We start from the raw sequence: 25366 nt of genomic DNA, 5'->3' as shown, positions 1-25366 counted from the left end.
CCCTTCTATTGCCTGCACACACGGAAATCCCTTGTTACAGATACATGCTTCTGCTGCACAGGTGTGTGCACACACACTTATGCAGATTCCTTCTGCTGCACGAGTACAGACACAGATCTCATCTCTTGCACCTAGAGAGACACACACACACTCGCACATACAGATCCCTTTACTGCCTGGGCACACAGACACGTGCAGTGCCCTTCTCTTGCCCACGCTCCACACACTAGTGCAGATCCCTTCTGCTGCAGGGGCGAGCACACCCCCCCCCTTCTCTTGCACACCCAGAGCGCACTGTTCTGCAATCAGAGCCCCTCGCTGCCTCCCCCAGCTCTGCGCTTGGCCCAGGCAGCAGGTGCACTGCGGGGAGCGGCTTCCCGGAGATCCCTTGGAGGGTGGATGTCCTGATCTGCTGCCGGGTGTCGCGGCCCAGCCTGCAGCACTGAGCGGGGGGAAGGGAAGGAGGGAGGGAGGCAGCCAAGACCCGCCCAGCCCTGGCCGCTCACTGTCTGCATTGGCTGCGGCTGCTGGTGCTATTGTCCATGGAGCGCCCTGCTCCGCTCTGCTGCTCCGGGGCACGCGGCAGGCAGGTACCAGCCCGCTCCTCTCCATCCCCGGCCCATGGGTGGCTGGCCCGCAGGACCACGGCAGCGGCAGCAGCAGCTGCTCATCTCCCGTCTCCCCCACCCCTCCCTTAACCACCGAGACTCGCTGCCTCCCTCCGCCAGCTCCCACTGCCTGAGCCATGTCTGCGAGAGGTGAGTCTCCGCCGGGCTGCATGTCGCCCTCCCCGCCGGGGCTCGAGGCAGGAAGAACCTGCCTCTTGCATGGAGCTGAGGTTGGGGTGCGGAGCGGTTGGCATTTGCTGAGGCAGCCCCGAGGAAATGCAACCCCGAGCCCGTTGCAATGCACGGTGCCAGCAGCTCCCTCGCCAGAAACTTTGCTGCAGATTTGCTCTCTGAGATGCGGCTGATCGAACAGGCTTTGCTTGACCTTGGTGGTTTGTGTTTCTTTGCTCTACTGCTGCACACGAGTGCCCTGCTCACCTCATTCAGCCAGTGTGGGGTGGGAGGGGGGGTCCTCATCGCAGGCTGCTGAAGACAGTTAAAGGTGAGGTGAGGAGAATTATTTTTTTCTTCTCCCTCCTGGTACCATTTTGCAGCTCGGTGATGGAAATATGCCAGAGCTCGATGCAGCAAGATTTAAAGCTGCAGAGCATCCTTTAAAAATAGACAGAGATATACACCTGTAGGACTATATTAGTGAGACCTTGTTAGCCCTGGTTTGTATTTTGTTTTTGAATAATTTAAAAGCTAGAAGCATAAAATAATGGGACTAGAAGGAAAGTGTGCAGGGAGGAGCAATTTCTACATGTTTCCTTTTTAAAGGTGACATGAATATATTTATAGGGCGAAAAGGAAGGTGATGCTGAGTGTGGTTTTATAGTCAATCAGAACTCAGTGGTTACTATTATTAATGACATATTAACAGCTCAGCCATCGCCTGACTACTGAACATGGGTTTCTTTATGCAGTTTTTAATGACAATAACAGCAGGTTAACGCTTTTTATAGAAATGTGCACCTGCTCTAACAGGAGCATTTTAAAGTTTTAGACCAAATTTGCATGATTTCTAATGGCAGGAGGCTTAAATTTGAGGCCCTTCCTCATCTGTGTGTAAAGTCTGACTCCACATTTCTTTTGCAATGAGCAACTCAGCCCTGAGTAAATGCAGAACCTGTCTCATCTCAAATGTTGCTGCTTCTGATTTGAGAGTTGATAAAGGCATGGCTATCTAGAGTTTGGTGCTTTGATTTTGTTTGGTTAAAATTAGTGCCCATTGAAGAATGGGGGGAAGGAAAGCAGAAAGTTAAGGATCTGACTCACATCACAACAAACAAAAGATATTAACGATCTTCTCTTTTGCCTGGGGAAAAAAATAAAATTTTAATAATAGATAAGTAAAATGTTAGTTTAAAAATCACCCCAGTAGCTCTTTACATTTAAAAAAAAGTTGCGAAACCATGAGGATGTGGTTAACAAACCAAGCAATTTCATGATTATTGTGATGCATCTCATGTGCCTGTCTCCAGTTTTCTCCTAGATCTTTGTTTTTTTTGTCATCTTTCCTGGTGTTATGTACACAGGGGCCTCTAACCTGCAAGCTACTTTGCATGGATGAGGTTCTGTGCCGGCTTGGAGTGCTATTGACTTTAATGGATGTCTGTGCAGTTGTAAGGACCCACATGAAACACCTTACAGGATCATTGGGGCCAGAGGTTGTAAACTCTTTGTGGCAGGGACCATGTCTCTCACATGTCTGTAAAGCACCACACCATCTTTGATATAAATGGTACTGGCTAAAAATAATCATGATGTATGGTGAAGCCCTTAGTTCAGGAAGTATGAAAACGTGAAGTGCCCATTTTTAATGGTCTCTAATTCTAATGGAATCCAGTTTCTCTGGTGAAGTTATGTTGGGAGTTTGAAAAAAAAATTCTCATTCGGGAAAATCCTGGTCTCAAAGTCCTGAAAACAAGGATGAAGGTGGGAGGGGCAGTAGGATTTGAGGATTGCATGCAGGAAGTTTGCAACACCAGCTCTGTGGTGGCTCCATGAGCACTAGCATGTGGAGGGTTGGGGGAGATGGATTACAACTGAGTAGATCCACTGGTCATTTCCCCCTTTGCCATCCTGTGTACCCCGTGGAAAGAGGCATAACATATGTAGACACTATTGCAGCCTTGATGAGCCTAAGGCTGCTGGTAAGGAAAGACTTTGACACCTTGGAAGGGGGAGATATGCCTAGTGAGTTGACTGGGGTGGGGCAGCTCATAAAGAGGGAGCACACTGAGTTCAGAGAGAGAGAGAGTGGTAACAGAGCATGCTGAAGCGGGCCTCAGACCTGGAAAGAGCTGATTCCCCAGAGCAGCAAGGAGGAGGTGCCACCTGCGGTGAGTGGACCCTGTGATACGCGGCATGATATAAGGAGGCAATGTAATGCCGGTGGTGCTGGCTTTCAGAGGAGAAGCTAAACTGTGGTGGTGACCACATGAGCTCATTAAAGATCCTGCAGCACTCTCTGTAATCTGTTAATGGTACTATTTTGGCCAAATGCCACATTGCGTGATGTTATATTAATTTAGATAGACTATATGGACCAAAGGTGTTAACAAGACCCAGTCACTGTCCAACTTTAAACAAGTTGGGGGTTTGGTATACAGAGACCTCAGCCTGCTTAGTACCCTGGCAAACACACCGTTAAAAAGCACTCTAACCTTTTATTAAAGATATAGAAAAGAAGGAAAAACAGGTAAAGCATTTGAAATGTAAAATAAGGCTTTCATTTTATCAGTATCCCTTGTTTCCTTTCCCTTTCACTGGAGAGCATTTTTCGAAGGAAACCCCTCCTTGTTTGATCGTCTCTTTGGTGGTATCAAAGATGGTAATAATAAGTGTCCTTTTTTTGGAAAAGAGAAGACGTTAGTAGAGATGGGCTGGAGCTGTTGTTGTTAAAGTCTGATCCCATTTCATCCCAGGTAGTGTTTGGGATTCAGCTGGAGCTGGGTCCCTCTCTCGGACCATGTCGAAGGTGTGAGGTCTCAGGAGACAGTGGGGATGGCAGCCATGCTGGTGCAGCTTGCCTCAATAGCCAATTTTTCTCCTCCAAGTCTCCTCCTTTCACCAAGGGAATTGTGGGTGGAATAGCCCATCATCTCATTATTTTGCCCACCAGTTAGGGCTAGTTTCCAACATACCAACATTTGTTTTACTGATTTCTGGTTCCACACTTTGCTTGTTTACTCAGCCTGATCTTACCACACTCCTAGAATTATATCAATAATCCTTTTTGTTTGCACCAATTCAGTCTTTCTGTCTCCCTTGTATTCCTTTTTCCCATCAGCATTTGTTATAGGTTATTGTGATATCCTGTGAACTTCCAGGTATGATTTACAATTGAGCTCACAATTAGTGTAAATCTGTAGGCCCAGTTATTGCAACAGTAACTAGGGCCAACATTTCCAAAAAACGGGGGCAGGCACAAATAGCCATTTGGGAAACCACCAAGGGACCCAAGTGGGAGCTGAACACATTGGGGATTTTCTGATCTACTGTTCAGTTGTGCCAACATTGCCTGAGAGCTCTGTAGCTGGAACAGCCTGAATGATGGAGTGGGATTTGCAGGTGTGCTCTGGGTATTTAAATAGTATTTTCAGAAGAGCCATGGGGCCATCCAGGGTCCTGATGCAATACCCATTGGCATCATGGCAACCCCTCCATTGACTTCAGTGGCCATTGGATCAGGCCACTAAAGGTGCTTAAAAGTTGGTATTATCAGAGGTACTGATGAAAGGGATCACGCAGCAGCCTCTCATTGGTATCTCTGCTGTTTTGTGTACTCTGATAACAGGCAATACACAGAGTAAACTCCCCCCTCCCTCTCTCCCTCTCTCCAGCACACAAGCCAGACAGGATTCACTGTAGGTTTTTAGAAGAGCCAAGATGGAGGAAGTGGATAGGATTGAGCCCACAGAGGTAGACAATATAGTCATTCCATGAATAGTATAGCTGTATGTGACGCAAAATGGGAGTTCAAGAAAGCTGTGGCTGGATACCCAGCATCAATCCATGACTCCTGCATCTTGTCATCTTCCACAGCAGTTACCTGGTTTGCAGCCTGAGTTCTCAGTCTCTGTGTTTTGTTGGCAGAGAGGGTTTGTGAGCACTTGCCCAGCAGCTCATTCTTGAGGAAGATCAGTGAAGATTCTGGGGCCATGTAAATGAGCTTCCCCTTGCTCCTCTCCTCCTTTCTGACATATCCCCCATCACCCACATCTACTCCTGTCCCTGCCACAAACCCTCTGCAGAGCATTCTAAGGAGGCCCGTTGAAAATTCCCCTGCACATTTCTAGCTAACTAAAATTCCCCCTGCAGATTCAGGACCTGTTCCAAAGCCCATTGGAGTCGATGGAAGGACTCCCACTGATTTCAATGAGTATTGAATCAGGCTGCCAGTTTGCAAAGATATTAACTTCTTATCCTGAATTCTTATGTAGTGTCGCTGTGCACTGTTCAACAGCGGCTGTGTTTGGCCCCATACGTGATTGCCTTTCAGTTGTGACGTTATCCCTGTATATTCTTTTCCTCTCTCACAAGTGCAAGGCGGGGTTAATTGTTTGCAAAGAGCTTTAACATCATTGGATGAAAGACGTTATATTACTGCACAGTGTTATCTTATGCCCTACTTGTGCATATTATCTCAAATTGCTTGAAACATGTCAAAAACGCTTCTCCTCCTGGAGGTCTGAATCCAGGGAAAGTTTAAGTTTTACAAATAGATTGGGTTTTTTAGTAGTGGATTTAGTTAGGCTAGAGGGAAAAGGTGTGACAGCTGTGCAGTTCTATCTGTTTGCTTTCCCATGGTCAAATAATGCAGATAGTTTACCAATCTTTCAAAAAAGATTCCAAGAGAGTCAGCATGAGCCATTTTCATCCCCAAAGGTAGCTTGTTCAAAAAGAGGACTACACCCGAAACCACACTTTGATCATTAACTATGTCTCCTTAACGAGTATAGCATCACAACAAAAGTAACTAGATGCTGATAGAACCTGATAAGTGATATAGAAGCATTTTCAACTGGTTGTACTATGTCATGGGAGTGGGTGTTACACAGAACACAATTATGATGGTTAGCCTAGTACTCCATAATCCATGAGTGAAGTAATGGAATTGCTTAGTTTGAAATAACAAGCAGTGTAATATACAATGTATTTACATACTTGATTTAATGACATGTCGATAGAGCACTTTCCCCTTGAATTATTTTTTCCTTGGGTCTCAGAACCAGAGTTAGAACCTGGGAATTCCTAGCTTCTAGTCCTGTGCTGAGACCACTAGATTACACTCTTATAAGCTAATAATTGAATTTCCCCCTTAGGATGACGTAAGGCATAACTCACTCTGTTGTTTCTCCCAAGTATCATTTCTTGTTTTATATATGCATGCTGCACATCGCTTGCTTCTTCGTTCCAGTGCATGTGGATTTCTGCTGAAGTAAACACTGAAGATCTTTTGGTGAGAATTGGAAACATGAAAGTGCTGGCTCCTATTTATGATAAAAACTAATTTTTATTCGAATTTTCTCAGGCTTGAAGACCAGCTCTGTCAGCTGCAAACAAGTGTGTGTGTGTATATGTATATGTGCATATATATACATAGGGCTTCTGCTGGCATCACTTTGATTGATGTACATGCTGACCCGCACAAACCTAGTTGCTGGGCTTTCCACAGACTTTTTTCTTCTGGGTTTGTCATTGTCTCAACAGTATTGCACATGCCTAGTATTGAATCAGCTGTCCAGCAGGTGGTAATATGGTCTCCCACCCCCTTTTCCAATCTGGACTGCAGCGTCTTTCTGTCTGTCAGAGGTATTTTTCTCTCCAGCCTAATCACAGCCATTGCTCTTGAAGTAATGCATGGCTTAACCATCGATTGACTGTCATTTACATGGAATCCTGAGGCTGGGAAACGCTGTGTGTGGTGATGGGAAAAGTATACAATTCAAGAATGATGGAACGTATGAAATATACTCCCAAATCCAGTGCTTAAAGTGGAGGGTGAAAAAAATTGGAGGATCTAGTCTAATCTTGGAGCAGCATCTTTGTAAGACATTGTTGAAAGCGCATCCCTCAGTGACCCAGCTTGATTTTTAAATTTTATTTTTGCTGGATCTGTGATCTCTTGCAGCCCCCCCACCTTCCACCACACACATTTTAAGCATTAAAATAATTTCTAATAAATGATCTGCTCTCTGCAAGAGGAATGACAATCAAATTCTGAAGCGGGGGTTGCTGATGTTACCCACGTTGTGCCACGAAGCTGATGGAGAAACAAAGTGGATCTGTTCAAGACCAGTTGAGAGATGGTATTGAGTGTCTCACTTCAAATTCCCTCCATTTTCCCACCCCTGCTCCCCAGTTTACAGCCTCCCATTCTCAAGGTATCCCTTCTACCCACCATCCTCTGATGAAGAGGAATAGACTGGACTTGTCAGAGCCCCACTTCTGTTAATCGATTGAGGCCCTTGGAGGGGTTGCTGTTGAGTCATACAAAGCACTCCTTCCTCTCAGGCTCCCAATATCTGATAATACAGTCTCCATAGCACCCTCAGCCTCTGCAAGCTGAGGGAGTGAGAGCATCCAACTAAAAACTGCACCCGAGTCTCTCAGAGTGCTAATACTAAGCCATCAGTTTGAAGAATAATAATAGTTTATGCCTTGCCCTTGTAGGGCACACAGGAGCATGGAAGGTGCAAGCTACTTCCCTTCAGTCCCCTCCCTTGTTCTCCCAAGGCAGGGGTGGCCATCCATGGTTGCAGTTCCTGCCCTTCCTTGCTAGCCCCTGGGTGTTGCCCATACCTCTCAGACTTCCCGCATAAGGCAGAGAGGAGATGGGGCCCTCTTCCTTTCTTCCTCCTCCATGGAGCAGAGAGCAAGCTGCACTCTCCTCAGGGGTGGTGTGGCAGCTGCACTGCCCCTGTGCTCTGGAAGCTCTGGGAGATACGTCCTAGTGCCTCTCTTGGGACCAGGCCGCTCTGCTGTGCCCTGACACAGACTTGTGCCTTACTGGCCCAGTCTGACCCTGAGCATTTTTAGAGCACTTTACTTCACAAACATCAGCTTTATAATGAGCTCCGGAGATGGATTATTTTATTTAATTAATAAAAATAGTTAGAATTTTGAGGATCTGATAGCAATTTTGAAGGCGAAGGTAAGACACCCAGGTCCTCCAAGCTGAATTAAATTTGCATGTTCTTCTGAGTAAGCACGCTGATGGAAAGGTTCTAGGGGGACTTGATATGGATCCCTTGAAGTTCATTGTTCCAGTTCACATTCAGCCCAGGTTGGCTGTGTATTGGCCTATGTAGAATGTCAGTCTTTGTCCAATTCCTAGTAGACCAGGGTCCATGTTAGTGAACACAAGGACTTTAGTTTCCTGTGATGTCAGTCTGGCACTTCCCATGAGCTGGATGGCCCTAGGTAGACCTTGGGGTGATTCCAGCCTCAAAGCGACTCAATGTTTTATGTTCATTAACCTGACACAAATGGTTTAAGCTGCATTTTTACAGCATATCTTGTGCCCTGTCTTGGTCTAGAAGTATAAGTTATAGAATCATAGAAATTATAAATGGAAAAGACCTGTTAGGTTATTTGGTCCATCTCCCTGCCTCTTCAGGAGAGTTCCTTACTGTATATTTTAGGGCAGTCTTTCTCAAACTGGGGTCCAAGGACGCCAGGAGGTCCGCAAAGGTAGTCCAGGGGGTTCGCGGGCTCCGCTGATCAACTTCTCCCTCTCCCTCCCAGCGCCTCCTGCATGCTGGTGAACAGCTGTTCAGCGGTGTGCAAGAGGTGCTGGGAGGAGGGGGAGGAGCGGGGATGGTGCACGCTCAGGGGGAGAGGGCAGAAAGACGAGCAGTGAGGACTAGGCCTTGGGCGAAGGGCTGGAGGGGCCTGGGGCTGAGCAGGTGGCTTGGGGGGCTGCAAACATTTTTACAATCAAAATGGGGGTCCTTGGGTTTCTAAAGTTTGAGAACCGCTGTTTTAAGGCATTTGTCTAGTCTAGATTTAATGCCCCAAGTGATGGGTCTCCACCACTTTCTTTGGGAGAATGTTCCGCAGCCTAATGGAACTCACTGTAAGGGTTTTTTTGTGTTTGTTTTTTCCCCACACAATCATCCTAAATATCCCCTTATTCATTTCATCCTGTAATCCCTGGGTTAGCTAATTCCTGTCTATCCTTCGTGTTTACTCTGTCCAAAAACTTGTAGTCAGTTATCCTTTCCCCTTCCCCCCACCCCCGATCCTGAACTCATTGAAGGGCTTGATCTTGAACTCATTGAAGTCAATAGACTCAGAATCAGGTCCTGTGTTGTCACTTAGGCAAATTATGCACTCTGGGAACTGATCCTTCCAGCCCTTTAACATTCAAATCTGGTGGAACATTTGTTATGATGGGAAAGAAGAATGAATTACTGATCTATTAGACTTTAAAATTAATATTTCTCTTGGGTTGCTCTTTTGTTTAACCTCCCGCCCCTTCAGATTGATTGCACGTTCTTTTGAGATTAATGAAATTTAGTCCCAAATGAATGGAAAAAATGGTATAGAGGCAAATGGCAACAATAAGAGGAAACTGGGACAATGAAGTAAAATCTATTTTAGATGCACAGCTTTGAATAGATTCGCACACAAGGAAAATAAGAATCAGCTTATGGATGGAAAGGCAGGCAAAATTGCTTTTAGAAGTTGAGTGAAAAATACCAAAAGCTAGCATGCGGCTTGCAATCTCTGAAATCAGTCTTCCTGGGATTTGTCCTCTCAGTTGTTTTGCTTGTAATGGATTTGAAATGAATTAACACTTCATTTTGAATCATATCTGTAAATAATTGAAAATGGAAACCAGTCCTCCTGAATTCTCATACTTTAATTGCCTCTTAGTTATGCAGTTTGAAGGCCGAAGCTCACAGTGGAAGGCAGATTTGTGTTTGTAAAATCCTGGGACCAGTTCTTGGTGCTTAATATTTTATCATTTTGTGTGTTTTAGCCGGGATGTCTTTCCAGGCAGCTGAACATCATAGTTAAAAACCAAACCAAACCACCCATCCTGTAGCAAATACTGTATTAATATTACAGTCAGTTGTAAAGTATTTAACCATTATTGTGCTTTAAAGAAGGAATTTGCTCATCCTTAGATGATTTAGTGCAATTAAAGGGCCCAGTTCTGCAAACTCCACTGAACATTGTGTTTACTATGGTGAACAGTCCCATTTGCTTGAATAAGGGACTAAGTATTTTGCAGGATTAGCTGTAAAGATTGGACCAAATGGATGAAATACAGTAATGCATTCCTCCCACTACAGACTGGGACCCCTGTTTTAGCCCTTCACCCTAGATATCCCAGATTTTTAGAGGTATGCCATTGGACCAGTTTGTGTTCAATATTAATCACATGACCTTAGAGTCCTGTAGCTTCACTACAACTACAAGAGAGCATATGCGTTCTGCCTCTGCTCAAAATTATGTACACTTCTATTTTTTTGAGGTCTGCACTTTAAGTAGAGGATCTGTTGATGTGAGTGTAAAAAAGACTGAAGTGCTAATAGCCTTTTGTGAGACTGCTATGCTTCTACCACCAGAAGGAGAGGTGGTGGGATCTCCCTTCTGTATTTGTATTGTTGCTATAGGAGATGGGCTGTAGGGATATCTGTACTATACAACTGTGATTCACTGAGGAGGTATTGCTGTAGGAAGTACAGAAAATAGCATTTCAGCAGATGATAAACTAGGCACAGGGAAACTAGACAAACTTTTTCAGTTCTCATTTCAAGGAAGGTAAAGAGAAACAAACTAGTGAGCTGTGAGGTATTGATTCTTCAAAGAATTTAAACATGTGCTTAACTCTCATTGGAGTCAATTAGATTTAAGCACATGCTTAAAACATTCTGCCAAATCAGGACCTGAGTGAATAATGTTAATCTGTAGTGAGAACATTCTTTATTAACTAAACAGTATATTGGAGTGCATGCCGCTTTTTTCATGCCAACTCTTGTAGCGTTTCTTTTGTTTCATACTCTTGAACTTTCCCCTGGTATCGCACTGGCATACCATTTAAAAGTGATCCTTCTTTAGAGTATGTCAAAGGACGTGAGTGGTTTTAATCACAATATGCACAACAGTCAGTAGGAAAATTTGCTCTCTGGTTATATGATAAGGAGTTTAATTTTGCTGCTTTCTTACAGTTGAAGAAAAAGAACCCGCTTGCAAAAATCACAGGCAAATGACGCTATATAGTCATAAAACTGGACACTTTTTAATTTAAGGTGGCGAACTAATGTCAATGTCTCCAATATATTGGTGAAGTTTATTACTTACTTTTCTATATTTGGGACCCTACTTTAATCATTTTAAGTATGTCATCATTTTGATTTCTTCCAGTGGGAGTTCTGTATGAACAAGGATTGTGGGCTTTGGCTCAATAAAAGGACTCTGCTATAATTACTGTTACTGTGAAGCTGATTTTTGTTGCCATCATATCAGGCTGTTACATAGCTTCAGTGATCCAGACAGAAGTCAGCAAACCCACTGTTCAAACTGCGGTTTTCCTTTAACTCGTGAGGAAAGGTTCCACTCTATTTTTGGCATTGAAAAGTCTAGGAGCAGTCTCCAGCCAAGTTAGAAAAAGAGCTGAATCCTGATTAACTGTCAAGGGCTGCAGTGGAGGAGAAATCTAAGCTAGTGCTGTGAAAAGTTTGCTTACAGGAACTCTTATTCTTTCCAGGTCTTCATGCACAGAAGATGTAAAAGAGCATATGCCAAACTATTTACTTCAATGCTGTTAGTTTTGCACTTTGGTTAGTTAGTTTCAGAGGAACTCCTGATACGTATAAGGTCTCTGTAGTGTGAGTAAGATTCTGGGGTGCAAAGAAAGAAGAGACCATTGTAGGGCCTGCCACTTCTCCATTGAAGGCAATGATGCATGATCCTGTTGAGTTCAGTAGCAGCATGATTGGATCCATCTTCAATAAGATAATATGTAAAATGAAGGTTACTTGACTCTAGACTTAGCGGGTTGAGAGGAATGAAAGCGAGAGAGAGAAAAACCCTTCCTGCTTTGGTTATGTGGAAGGAAAACTGCTTCCCTGATTGGTCCACCAGAACTCCAGATGTACTGTCCGAACCTTCCTAGTCAATTGTTGATGAGTGATCCAGAGGATGCTCGTCTATTACTGCCGCAGCCAGAATCTGTCTCCTCTTTTGCTCAAGCTTTAGAGATTCATGTTTACAGCTTTGGAGATCCCTGGCTTGATTCCTGGTGTGTCAACCAAAATGGTGGCTGTTACAGATGTCTCTTGTAAATCTAAATAATTAAAGCCAACAATCTCCTTAAAGTTAGATTGAGTGTGGATGGGAATCCAGCCAAACACACTTCAAATAATAATGTTTTCATGCCTGTTAAAGAAATCTGATGTACTGTTGAAGTGTTGATGGCTACAGGGCTATCTTGACTTCTTTTATTCCAGTTCTTCAGCCATATGCATGTGTGAAAGTGAAATGTTAGCATGTGTGTCTGTGTTCAGACACTTGTTCTCTCCTGGGAGGAACATTGGCAAAATATTTAGGTCCACTTTTTTTATTCAGAATGTAATTTTACAGTGTTTGTCGGAAAGCAACACTTGCATTTGGACATGAATATACCTGGAGGCCTGATAAAAGAAGAGAGAGGATTGAAGAATGTAAGCGGAAGATGAACTGGATCTTAGCAATATGTGAAATCAAATGGGTTTTGTTTTCTTTAACTTAAAATAATCCAAGCAGTAGAATTACTAGCCCCCATAAAAGAAATGTATAAATTTCTCTGCTGTTTTTTAACAATGAATAAAAGCATAACACTGATTGGACCGCATTGAAATTGTGCTCAGTTTGACCTCTTGTCATATTGTCACCTGTTATTTATTTTTGTTAATATTCCTCTCATGAGTAAAAATACAGGCATTCAGTGCAGATTAGAGAGTGTGTGTGTGTGTGTGTGTGTGTGTGTGTGTGTGTGTGTGTGTGTGTGAGATGGGGAACAGTGTGAGGTGGGTAGGGAAAAGTTCTTTTTTGCTACAGAATAGTTTTCTTTTTTATTGAAATTGGAATTTTAACAATTTAAACAAGACAAGCTATTTTTTTAAATAAAAGGTTACATGTAAAAATATATTCTGAGAAGACAATAAGAATAATAAGTAATGTGGTTATTCAAAGCTGAATATTTATAGTGGTTCAGACATCTGAGACAATCCAGAACTGCTGTGGTTTTGATCTCTGAAGAAGAGTTATAAAACTTCAGTCATAGTTGAATTGACAGATGCTAAGAACAAAACAACAAAAAACAAAAATGTGCCCTATTTTGTTCCTAAAATACTGGATAAAGCTAGAATAATTGAGAAAAGAATTTGATTAGGATTTAAGGATCTCTGTAACATGAACTGAAGTAACCTCAGTCCAAAAATGTTGAAACATTTTTTTCTCTTTTCTATTACCAGTTGTTTTGATATTTGAACTAAACAAGAGAGGATGTATTATGTATGTATACATGATACACATTAGGAGTTTCACATCTTAGACCCATAAACTTTCTGGATAAATAGATTACATATTACTGCAAAAAAAGGCTTAAATTTTAAAAAAAAACTTATCTGGCATGTTAGTCTTTCTATCTGTCTGATAATGGCGTGTTAAAATTATAAGTAATTAATATCAGTTAATTTACTTTTGCTGCCATAATAGCATTATAATATTTCTCTACACTGATACAGTGTAGTTATGAGAATTTTAATGACGATGTCATTTATTGTAGAGTAGCTGTGACATTTTTGTCTTCCCTCAAACAAAACAGTTCTGATCACACCTTTATTTTTAAAACTTTATTATTTCTGGAGAAGAAGAGCAGGAGACCAGTAATGCAATACATTATCAACTGGTTTAATTTTTAAAATAATGTTGAACAGTCAAGAGTCTTGTCTGATATTTCTGGGCCAATTCTGTTCTGAGTTCTACTGGAGTCAATCTAGCGTAACTTCGCTGGCTTTGATGGAGTTACTCTAAATGATGACTGATTTAACTCAAAATAGACTTTGGCCTTACCTCCGTAAGATAGATGCAGAAAGCTAATATTGATCTAACTTTCACAGTAGCAACTGGAGAGTGATGATTTATTTGCACAGATTCTATTTTTAAAACTAGAGCTGGGTGAAATTTTTCAGAGGAAAAAATAATTATTCATCTTGAAAAAACAAAAATTCCAAAAATTACAACATTTTCAAAGTGAAACACTTCAGTGTTCTGACTTTTTTGTTTTGGAATTTTCCTTCAATTTTATTTAAAAAAGTGCAAAAACATTTAAAAAAATCTTCGCAGAATCTAAACAAATCATTTTTTGACCCTAAACAATTTATTTTTCAATTTATTGATTCACTGAAATAGTTTGTTTTTGGGTCAACTCAAACCTAATTGTTTCTTCACTAATGCCAGAAAACCAAAAACCCAAAAAACAAAAACAAAAAAACCCCAACCCCCCAAAAAACTAAAAAACCCCAAACTGTTGTTCGCACAGCTATTTTAAAACTAAAAGAAACACATAAGTAAAAAAGCCTCTTTCTGGTGATGGTTTGAGATTTTCAAAAATGCCACAGTGCCTTCAAGAGCGCAAGTCCTGATAACTTTCAATGGCTGCTTTGGTGCTTTTGAAGTTCCCACTGTTTAAACAGTTAAAACAGCCAAAAAGTTGGCGTCATACAGTGGCCAATGTTAGATTTCACTGTGGAGAACTGGAAAAGTGGAGTGGAAAGAGAAGGATCCTCCTGTGTGTTTTCCTTATGTTATGCTCACATAGTAACTCATCCTTATCTACCTTCTCAGCACCTAGATAGTGTGATGAGGAATGTTTAGAAATATCCAGGGAGATCTACCTGGGAGGAAGGTTGTGAGGGTAAATTTATGTTTCTGCAGATCGCTGCAGTGTAAAGCACTATAAAAATGCTATGTGTTGTTCTGTCCTTTTTCCTATCTAGTACTATAAAGTATGCAGAGAGAGCTGAAATTTCCTTTGATAAGACCTGGTCTGTGTTTTGGATGATAAATCCCATTGAATTTGTCATGTTGAAGGTTTGAGAGGTTGTATGACTTGTTGGAAAAGCAACCCCCTAGAGACAGCTTTTGCGGATGCTAGAAGTTCACATTTTTCCTTTGTGCAAGACAAAAAAAGACCAAACAAACCAGTGCAGAAAGATGCATTTTATGTTCCGTGCATTAGCCCCACTCCATAGTTATCAGAAGCAAAAAGACTTTGTCCCCTAAGGGGGTTTATGAATTCCATCCAGCTTGCTATTTATGATGCTCTGGAAGTATTTTTAGAAAACATTAGCAATGGTGCCGAAGGGGACTCTTTATATGGACTAATTCACTAGGCAGCAGGCTGAAACTAAGAATCAGGGATTACTGCAACGTAGTAACAACAAAAATTCCAAATCTTTTGGTGATTATCTATAGATAGACTCCAATTATTATAGAAAATAATTGAAGAATAATAAACATGGGGAAGATCTATGTGTTGATTGCAAACATTTGAAAGATGGGTGAAGAAATCTTAAACTTATTCTCTGAGCTTCTGAGAATGAGAGATGTCTGTGTACATGTGAGAGAATAGCGGTAGAGAATTCATGGAATGGAGTCCCGAGGAGAAACCTGTGTGTATATCTGAAACTTTCCAGCAAATGTCCAGGGCTTTGCATACTTTGACTAGGGTGACCAGATGTCCCAATTTTATAGGGACAGTCTCAATTTTGGGGGCTTTTTCTTATATAGGCACCTATTACCCCCCCCACCCCCGTCCCAATTTTTTACACTTGCTATCTGGTCACCCTAACTTTGACAATAGTGGGTCTGATTCTGATCTCCCTTACACTGCTTTAAATTTGAAATAACACGTGTGTGTGTGTGTGTGTGTGTATCTGGATACCTGAGAGCAGTGAGAGAATGAGCAAGTAAGAGAAGGCTCTGAAGCAAAGGGAGGAGGGAAGGCATGTGAGAGTCCTTCTGGAAGCAGAAATTTCTAGAGACACAACCAGAATTGGTGTTGAATACAGAGAAGCTGCTCTGGAATAAGAGAGACAGGACTGGAGAGTATTTTGATAAGGACCAATTTATCTAGTGAAATGTGCTGTAAGTCTCTGATTTAAAAAGAAAGTTAAATTGTGTGTGGATTGGTTTTGTTTTTTGTGTTTTTTTTTTGTTTGTTTATTTTGTTTTTTTGATGCCTTGAGATGTGTAATGATCTGTTCTTTTGTATTCTGGAATAACTTTTCTTAGGAATCCTTGTAATGGCTTTAGTAAAATAAATCTACTAATTTTTAAGTTTTCCGGAGGAAATGATTAAATTAGAATAAGATCGAGTGGCTCCAGTGCTCATGGGTGTACTTCAGTACTAAGCAACACAATCTGTGCCATTGCAGAAAAACTGGATGAAAATGTCACTGCTGAATGCATGGTGAATTCCTCTCTAATAATGCTTTCTTTGCACCTCAAATCGAGTGCCAAAAAGGAATATTAAGACTCTTGTAATGAGATCTATTAGATTTACAAAGGGGAACAGTATAAGCCCTGTCACTTGGGACATTTTAAAACTGTCACCAGGAAGCAAATAGAAATCATACTGCAAGGGACAGTCCTTCATTGGCTCACAAGGAAGAGATTCGATGATCTTCTGACTGGATGATCTCCATCTCTAACATCCAGAGATCATCCAGCCGAAAGATGCAGCCAGAAGCTGTTTTTTTTGGGGGGGAGGAGGGGCATCATACAGTAGTTATTCTTTTTTGCACAATATAGTGAGCTCTAGTAAATGGAAGATAATGTGTTAAATCAGCATGAATAATCAGAACTGGATAACCCACCATTACCATCACTGCTGCTTTAATGCTAAAATGATGATTGCACATGACTTTATTAACAGCTTCAGACTTAACAGATATATTCCTAAATTGTTTTTCTTCACTCCTGCTATGCAGCTCCATTTTCCCGGTGTGTCTTGATGGTCTAATTCTTGGACATAGATGTTGCATAGAAATGCATCATGTGGCAAATGTATCATCAACAGAGTTAACGTCTCTTAGAGTTTTCTCTTACTTCCAGCAGTATTAATGTCTGACATCTGTGGAAGTAGAGTGCACAGGCACCAAGAGGAGAGGATGAATGCACGTTTAAAATACATTTTATCATGTCTGGTTGGACTTTCTGTAAGTGAGGATCCTCATTGATTTTTCTATTCTATACTCAAGAAAAAGAAGCTGTCTCGCTCAAGAACAAAATGAATGGAGGAGAGTGGTTGGCGCCTTATGCTCCACAGGGAGTGAATAAGAAGAAGAAGATACTCAAGAAATGATATGCAGCGTGGAATGGAATAACTGATGGCTACTAAAGTCTATTAATCTTCATTTCCCCCTTTGTCCAACAATTAGACTCCTGTAATGTGAGGCAACTTGATACGAAGACTTGAATGCAGATGCCTCCATGATTGTCTAGAGCTAATGTTTGTGTGTTCAATAAGCAGGTCACTCTAAATATCAACATTGTATCAATATCTGTATCAACATTGCAGAAGTTCAGAATCATTTTCTTTCTTCTGCTTCTCTTCCTGTGATGGGATGTACAAACCCCACTCTCGGCCTGAAGGGGTTAAAAGGACAATATGGGGCCCAGGTATCCCTGCCCCTCTGAACCCACAGAGCATGCTCCAGCTGGAGAGGAAGGTTATAAGGGAGCAGCAGAGCTCAGTCAGAGGGGGGGGGAGACAGATTTGTCCTGATGGGTCCTGGATAAGGGTGCTGAAGAAGCCTCCCTGTGGGACATTCGACTGCATGCTGAGCCCAGTTGGGGCTGATGGTTTAGTTGGCTTTTCTTTTTCTTTAGTTACCTTATATTGGTCTTGGAGCTGTGGCAGAGACACAGTGGTAGGAAGGGACCCAAGGAAGGTATCTCCGAGAGCACTTCAGGGTGCCAGGCACTGCTGAATCTCATAGAGCCTGGGGTCAGAGCCTGGTGGGGTGGGAAGTCCTGGACTCCCATACCAACTGCTCCTGCTTCCAGTGAGGCATGTGCCCCATTCCAGTCTCACTCCCCCTCTGAGAAGAAGAGCGCAAGGACATTGCAACCTGAGGGGAAGCTAAACCCATCCTCCGGTGAGGGACTGGACAGAAAAGCCTTCCTGCTGGGAGGTGTTATACCTGGCCCTCTGAAGGCTTTATTGCATTTCCTTTAGGATACTGAAGCTAAAAGCCTTCCTAAATGGAATACTTTCCTTTGTCATATCTGCTTCGTGCTTCAATCAATAGCTGTATGTTGGAGACACCAGAGCATAGTAGTGTAGAATACCGGAGGTCAGACAGACACAGCAATTTGGTCTTTCCTGCTCTATGCACTTGAGCAAATAATTAGCAAGCCTTTTATTTCTTATAAAAAATCTAACTTATTTCTTGACTGAAGAATGACCAGTTGGAAGTGACAGTAATGGGCAGAGAATACATTGAGCACAAATGGTCTTTCTGCAAGTAACAGAGCTCTCTGAAAATGAACTAGGCTGTAATGGCTGAATTCTGCTACATTGGTGTAAATGTAGAGTAACTCCACTCAGGCCAAATCCAGCGAGCTGAAGTTGGACTTGTAAGTTTTAGGGTAATGATTTGAAGAACTGTGGGAGCTGGAATGGTGTGATCATTTCTAACGTGCTGTGCAGTTAGAGATAAGGGTTCAACTAGTTTAGCTGCTCAGTTTGAACTTTTATTTTGCAGACTTTCCTTAAAATCTGTTAGTTTGCTGTATATGTATTCATTGGCACAGTGAGGGCCCCAACTAATTTGTGTGTGATTTTTATATAACATTTTAATGAGCAATAAATGTATATGGTTATTAGTTGCATTTGTAGATTCAGAAACTACACAGATCAAATATGCTTTAAGGGATGCAGGAAAAGCAATGTTACCCACAGGAGAAAAATGCTGTGTATCCAAGTCCTTCCCAGAGATAGTTAAGAATTCCCCATTTACAAATAAGGAAGCAGTGGCACAGCAGAGTTCAGTGGCTAACTTATGGTTATAGCTCAATTTAGTGCCCTAGATGAGAGTAGAACCCAGCTGTCTTGATACCCACTCGTGCCTTATCTAGCAGACCATGCTACATCTTCTCAGATGGTCATACATATTCTGGAACATAGGTTTGAATCTCTTTGCTATTTCTAGAGCAAGGTGACCGTTGTATGTAAGTTCTCACATATGATTTACACAGGAGGGTGAGACAGAACTGGGAATTGAACCCACATCTCATGAATTCTGTTCAGTGCCTTAACCAAAAGACCAGCCTTCCTCCCTCAGAATAACATGGGACAAATTCTGCTCTGATAAATTTGATAGTCTCTAAGATGCCACAAGTACTCCTGTTCTTTTTGTGGATACAGACTAACACGGCTGCTACTCTGAAATCTGCTCTGAATGTCACTCTGGAGTAGCTCTATTGACTGCATTGAAGTCTGCTCCTTTTGCATCACTGAGGGCCCTATTGTCAATTTGCCAGTAACCTGAGGATTCCTACTAATTTGTCCATGTATTATGTAGGGATTTTAATCAGCTACTGCATGATGAGGTTGGCTGCAGTTGATGACAGTTTCTGGATTCTCACTGCTATAACTGAGAGCAAGGTTTGGCCCTGCATCTCCAAGTTTTATGCAGATGAAAAATCCATACATCAGCCAGTAACACCGCAGCCTTCTGCCTTTCAGTGATTTTTTGGAAAATAACCTGTGCTTTAAATGTGCTTCTGCAAGCTGACAAGAGCCATAAAGTCAGGGTTTCTCAAACAGGGGTTGCCGCATGTGTAGGGAAAGCCCTTGGCGGGCCGGGCTGGTGTGTTTACCTGCCCCGTCCGCAGGGCCGGCCGATCGCGGCTCCCACTGGCCACGGATCGCTGCTCCGGGCCAATGGGAGCTGCTGGAAGTGGCACGGGCTGAATTCAGGTTACCCCCAGCTTCTTTTTTCTTTCTTTTTTTTTTAAGCAGAGATTTGGCAATGGCTGAATTCTAATTTATCTGACATTTGGCCATCTGGAGCTGAGCAGGGCTTTAGTCACATGCCTTAATTGTGTGTGTAAAATGGAGCAACGTGGGAACGAGGGGCAAAATTCATCTCTGATGTAAATCTAGTGAAATCAGTGGAGTTACACTGGGGTAGAATTGGGGTTTTCAAGTATCAATTTGCTGTACAGATTATTGGACAAATCCTATCTTGCTTTCTCAGCTATAAGGTAGCCTTGTGGTACAATGGTGGGGCATTCTGTGTAATTTACGAGTAAAGTGAATGCAAACAGAAGTTTGGAAAGACTGCCTGGTGTTTTGTTTGGATTGATCTGGTACTTGTCTGAAACTGGCTAAGTCATTGCCAGTGCTACATTGTCTGAAAGCCAAGCCATCCGCAGTTAGAAGGAGTAAATTGCAATCACTCAGACCCCTGCAGAAAAACCCACAGGGGGAGGTCTGTGTGGAACTCGGAGGATCTGCTAGAGGTACAAAGGGCCACCTTTTCAAAATGCAAAAACAGGACACATTCAGGAGCCCCGCCCTCTCCATGGCACAGAGCGGCACCCCAGGGAATCTGGGACAAATGCTGTCCTGGAGTCATTCAGCCCGGGAGCGGGACTTGACATGTACATGTTGGGACTGTCCCATTGGAGCCAGACTGCCACAGCTTTCCCACCAGGGAGTCCGTATTGGAGATGACTCCCCAACATGGCAGAAACACTGTACAAAAGCAAGTGCAGCCTTGTTTTAATCCTGGGCAGAGTGACTGCCAGTTGCGGGTGAAGAGGGATGGTGTGTGTTGATCCTCGGACTCTCAGAGGCAACAGAGGGTGGTGTTGTGGGAGGCAGCTGACAAACTCCCATGAGAAATGGGTGTTCTGCTTGCTCGGTGGAATCTGAGGTGACAGCATCTTCTAGGATCCAGGCCTAAATGCAGAGCACACATTAGCCCTTGTGATGCCCTCCCATTCTGACAGCTGTGTAGCCTGGTTCCCTTGTGTGGCTTCCTTAGCAGTCCACAACAAGTCTCTGTACCATCCACGACAAAGGCAGCACTAGGTGTAAATCTAAGGCATCATCTACATGATGCTTTTGTCTGCACCAGAGGAGTGTAAATTTTAGTCTACAAAAGCATGTTGCATACTAGCTGGCCTGTATGGACCCTCCAGGTGTGCTAAAAGTTCCCTAGTCCGTGTTAACACAATACAATTTGAAACAGAACAACATTAATGTGCACTAGGGAACTTTTAGAGTACGCCAGTACGGTGCACACGGGCAGTTAGTAGACATCACACAAGCGTAGACTAAAATTTGCACTCCTCTGGTGTGGACTAAAGCACTGCGTAGATGAGCCCTCAGTCTGCAATCTCACTGCTTTGAAAGAAGTTGTATTCCTCCCTCTTTAATCTACTTTCACATAGGATCATGTGTCCTCGGCTCCAAACTTTGTGGCTCAGGCCATCCCCATCTGCTACAGTGTGTTGCTTTTGTGACTCCTCCCCTCATCTATCAACTCGCCCTAGGAGTGGCCTCAGGTAGGGAAGAGAGAGAGACTGGCATATCTACACTACAAAGTTAAGACGAAATAACTAAAGGTGTGAAGTTAAAGCACATAAATTAAAGTGCTTTAAACCATCGTGGACACTCTCAGCAGTAAAGTGTATTTAGAACACTGTAACTTAGTTCCCTTAACTTGCAGTTTAAACAGGGGTTTAATGTGCTTTAACTTCACACCCTCAGTTACTTTGTCTTAACTTTCCTGAGGCCTGCTCTACACCTAACAATGAGATTGACCTAGCTGCATCGCTCAGGACTGGCCTGGTACAGTATAAGAAAGGAGAAACTTTGAAGATAATAGGGTAAATTAGGCCAGTGTTTAGCCAGCAAAGTTGTTATTACTGGTGGCGATGGGTGAGCACAGTTTGAGTCTCCAATCCAAGGTGGAGTTTGAAGGGATGGTAGTTTGAAAACTATATTGTTACTTGTAACAGACCCAGTTCCATCTGCACATTGATAGATAAATATGGAACCTAGCATTTTTATGAAGCAAACCTCTCTCTAGCCAAGAACTAGAAAATACAGCGAGCACGTAGGGAAAAGGGAGTGCTTTACTTTGGACGCATTTATTTAGACGGCAAAGACAAGTTTTCAGCTTTTTGTCTAAAAAAATAAGCGGGCAATTTTACAGAGCTCCTTTTCGGCATAGAATGGCACTTTAAGAGCAGAGCATTTTCTCCTTATTTTAGTTCTGAGGCAATAGCTGATATACCACAAAACCCAGAGGGCAAACTGAAGGGACAACCCGTCGGTGGTCTATTTTTGAGGTTATGCTGTACTTTGTGGAAATGTTGCCATGTCCTCCTTTATTAAATGGTTAACCCCACTTGATTTACTTTTCTATCACTTCCCCTAAGGTCAGTGCACTTCCAGGTTACAGTTTTAATGAGGCAGCTCAGTTCTCCTCTAAAACCAATGTAAATAGAGAACATCCAGGAGCCTTCATTGCCTAAGTGTTGCTAGCGCAATGATCTATTGGCAGCTAACATTTGAAACTTGAAGCTAAAAACAATTCAGCAGATGGGGTTTGAAGGTCATCCAAACACAACTTCAGACCTGCTCGATTCTGCTCTCTGGTGTATCATTGGTGTACAGCTTACGACTGTGGCTAGGCTTTTATTAGCTACCAATTTCCCCCCTCAGTTGATTGGCTAGTGCTCTGGTGGAAGATGAGGGGAAGGTGAGGGGAAGGTGAGGGAAAGAAATTTACAGTGTTTTTCTTGCCAGCTTATTTTTTTAGACAAAAAGCTGTCTCTGCCTTCTAAATAAATGCGTCCAAAGTAAAGCACTCCCTTTTCTCTATGTGCTCGCTGTATTTTCTAGTAGTTCTTAGCTAGAGAGAGGCTTGCTTCATAAAGATGCTGTGGCAGATTGTCTTTCCATATTTTCAGGAAGCAGGGAAACGAAGCAGGGCTGACTGGGCTACCAAATGGCAGCTTTTAAGGAAGCAAAAGCCTGGATTTATAATGCAGTACTGACTGTTCATTAGTACCTGTGTACCTCAGTGCAAAGGGTCTGGCAGTGTTTGCATTAAGGGTGTAATTCACCCCTTTGCACAGGGTTAGCCCAAGGGCTACGTATCCCCTAAATCCCACTTAAACCTTATTCTGAGCATTGCTAAACACACTGATAAATATGACCTGCTATATATGGCCTCATTTTAAAAAATGATACAGTTTTTCAATGACGTGAAATGCAATCACTTTAGCCAGTTGTGCCCTGACATTGCATACAGTGTTAGCCTCTACACTCATTGAAGTTTGGAATGTCATTAGGAGCCAATTGTTTCAGAAATAAAATCCCAAAGGCTTATGGGATCGTTCTGTACATAGAACCTTTGAAGTTTTTTCCGAATGATTAGTCATTACACAGCTGTGTAAGGACTAGGGAAAACGGAATCATTCCTACTGTAAATAAATAAATCCTTTAGTCTGGATGGGTCATTTTTGGGCCAAACTCCAATGTTATTATCAGAATGAGTAACATTTTACTGTCTGAGGGGTCCCACTGATTTCAGTGAACTCTAGTATTTAAGATACTAGTCATCATGACTAATAGTGTCAGAATCGGTCTCTTTATGCATGAACAGCTAGACGTGGACATATCATCTTGTGCTGAGCATTTTGAAGTGGATAGTTTGCATGCTAATCTGTCACTGTACTGAGGTTTCTGAAATGGCTGCTGACTTGTTCCTTTGTGAATTCCTGTGTAACATATTTTGTTTCTAGGCAACTTCAGAGAGTCCAATTTTGCAGTATCACAATGTCATATTTTTATTTTTATTTTTCTTCACTGAAACAATATATAACTGTTTCACTTCAGAGGCTTAATGCCTGAAAAATTTAAATAACAGACGGAATTCAAACTGGAACAGATACAGAGAAGGGCTACTAGGATGATCTGAGGAATGCAAAACCTGTCATATGAAAGGATACTCAAAGAGCTTGGCTTTTTAGCCTAACCAAAGGAAGGCTGAGGGGAGATACGATTGCTCTCTACAAATATATCAGAGGGATAAATACCAGGGAGGGAGAGGAATTATTTAAGCACAGTACCAATATGGACACAAGAACAAATGGATATAAACTGGCCATCAGGAAGTTTAGACCTGAAATTAGATGAAGGTTTCTATCCATCAGAGGAGTGAAGTTCTGGAACAATCTTCCAAGGGGAGTAGTGGGGGCAAAAGACACATCTGGCTTCAAGACTAAGCTTGATAAGTTTATGGAGGGGATGGTATAATGAGATTGGTCTTTGACTATTAGCAGTAAATATGCCCAATGGCTTATGATGGGATGTTAGATGGGGTGGGATCTGAGTTACTACAGAGAATTCTTTCCTGGGTGTCTGGCTGGTGAGTCTTGCCCACATGCTCAGGGTTTAACTGATCGCCATATTTGGGGTCGGGAAGGAATTTTCCTGCAGGACAGATTGGCAGAGGTCCTGGGGGTTTTTCGCCTTCCTCTGCAGTGTGGGGCACGGGTCACTTGCTGGAAGATTCTCTACATCTTGAAGTCTTTAAACCATGATTTGAGGACTTTGGTGGCTCAGACACAGGTTTGATACAGGAGTGGGTGGGTGAGATTCGGTAGCCTGCACTGTGCAGGAGGTCAGACTAGATGATCATATTGGTCCCTTCTGATTTTAAAGTCTGTGAGTCTGTTAGTCACATTGCTTAATGTGCTCTTTGAGGGCACTTAGATACTACGGTGATGAGTGCGGTATAAGAACCTGTGTAGCACAGAAAAGAGAAGTTGTTTTCGTGAAGAAGGTTTAGTTTAATGAGGTTCTCCCTCACCTCATTTCTTCCTTCACACCTCTTCCAGTTGGTGTAGCTGCCCTCTGATTTCTATTCTGTTTCAAAATGTATCTATTTCTCCTCTGAATGGACTTTAAAGATGCCCAGAAAATAACAAGATGACTCCACTGAAACAGCAGTTCTTGCCAATTGCCCTTATCAGGTTACGATTAGCATTAAGCATATTAAATAGCCGAAAAGGTACAATTTTAGCTGGTTGTATTTTTAGGTCTCCTGAAGTTGCAGCTGTCCTGTTCTTACTTCAGGTAATGCAATAACAATGCACCATGCTGTGAAGTGTGGGAACTCTGTTGGACTATGAAGAAGGCTGAGGGTCATGTAAATGACTTTTCAGGGGGAAAATCATGTTGTCATTTGAATTATTGTCGTGCCAAGGAATCACTGTCATGGATCCTGATCCCATTGTGCTAGGTGCTGTACAAACACAAAGAAAAGGTGGAGTGAGAACCTTCCTTGCCACAAGGAATTTAGAATCTAAGTACAAGTCAAGAGACAACAGATGGATGCTGGCAAAGTGGGGGAGTGCAAGGAAACAATGAGACAACATCAGTCATCATGTTAGGAAGTGGTCTGCGCACTCCAGCAGTGTAACTGCTGTCAAGTATTTTTATAGGCATCATGCCAAAGGAGAGCTTTGAGAAGTACTTTAAAGGGGCGCAATGAGGTAGCTTTGTGGATGTTTACTGGGAGTGCCTCAAGCATGAGCTGCAGCAAGGGAGAGAGCACAAAAGTACTTGTTTGAAAACATCATGGGAGATGGAGACTGGCAGTGTGGGCTGATCGGAGGCAAGCATGATTTTTCAAAGCTTTTAATAATGAAAATGACTC

At 42.5% G+C, this 25366-nt stretch overlaps 1 protein-coding gene across 1 annotated transcript in view; it reads left to right on the top strand.

Moving 5' to 3' along the window:
* The first annotated feature begins 504 nt into the window (after positions 1-504).
* Positions 505-25366, top strand: part of ABLIM1 (actin binding LIM protein 1) — a 295428-nt gene continuing 270566 nt past the window's right edge. The window contains exon 1 of the mRNA XM_039546132.1: positions 505-758. Within this exon, the coding sequence (XP_039402066.1) occupies positions 746-758 (13 nt within the window). The 5' untranslated portion in view covers positions 505-745. The remainder of the gene's footprint in view (positions 759-25366) is intronic.

This window comes from Mauremys reevesii, linkage group 7, assembly GCF_016161935.1.
Source record: "Mauremys reevesii isolate NIE-2019 linkage group 7, ASM1616193v1, whole genome shotgun sequence".
In the NCBI taxonomy this organism is placed as follows: Eukaryota; Metazoa; Chordata; order Testudines; family Geoemydidae; genus Mauremys; species Mauremys reevesii.
Note: the sequence above shows the minus strand (reverse complement) of the source record. Positions and strands in the feature narration are given on the sequence as shown.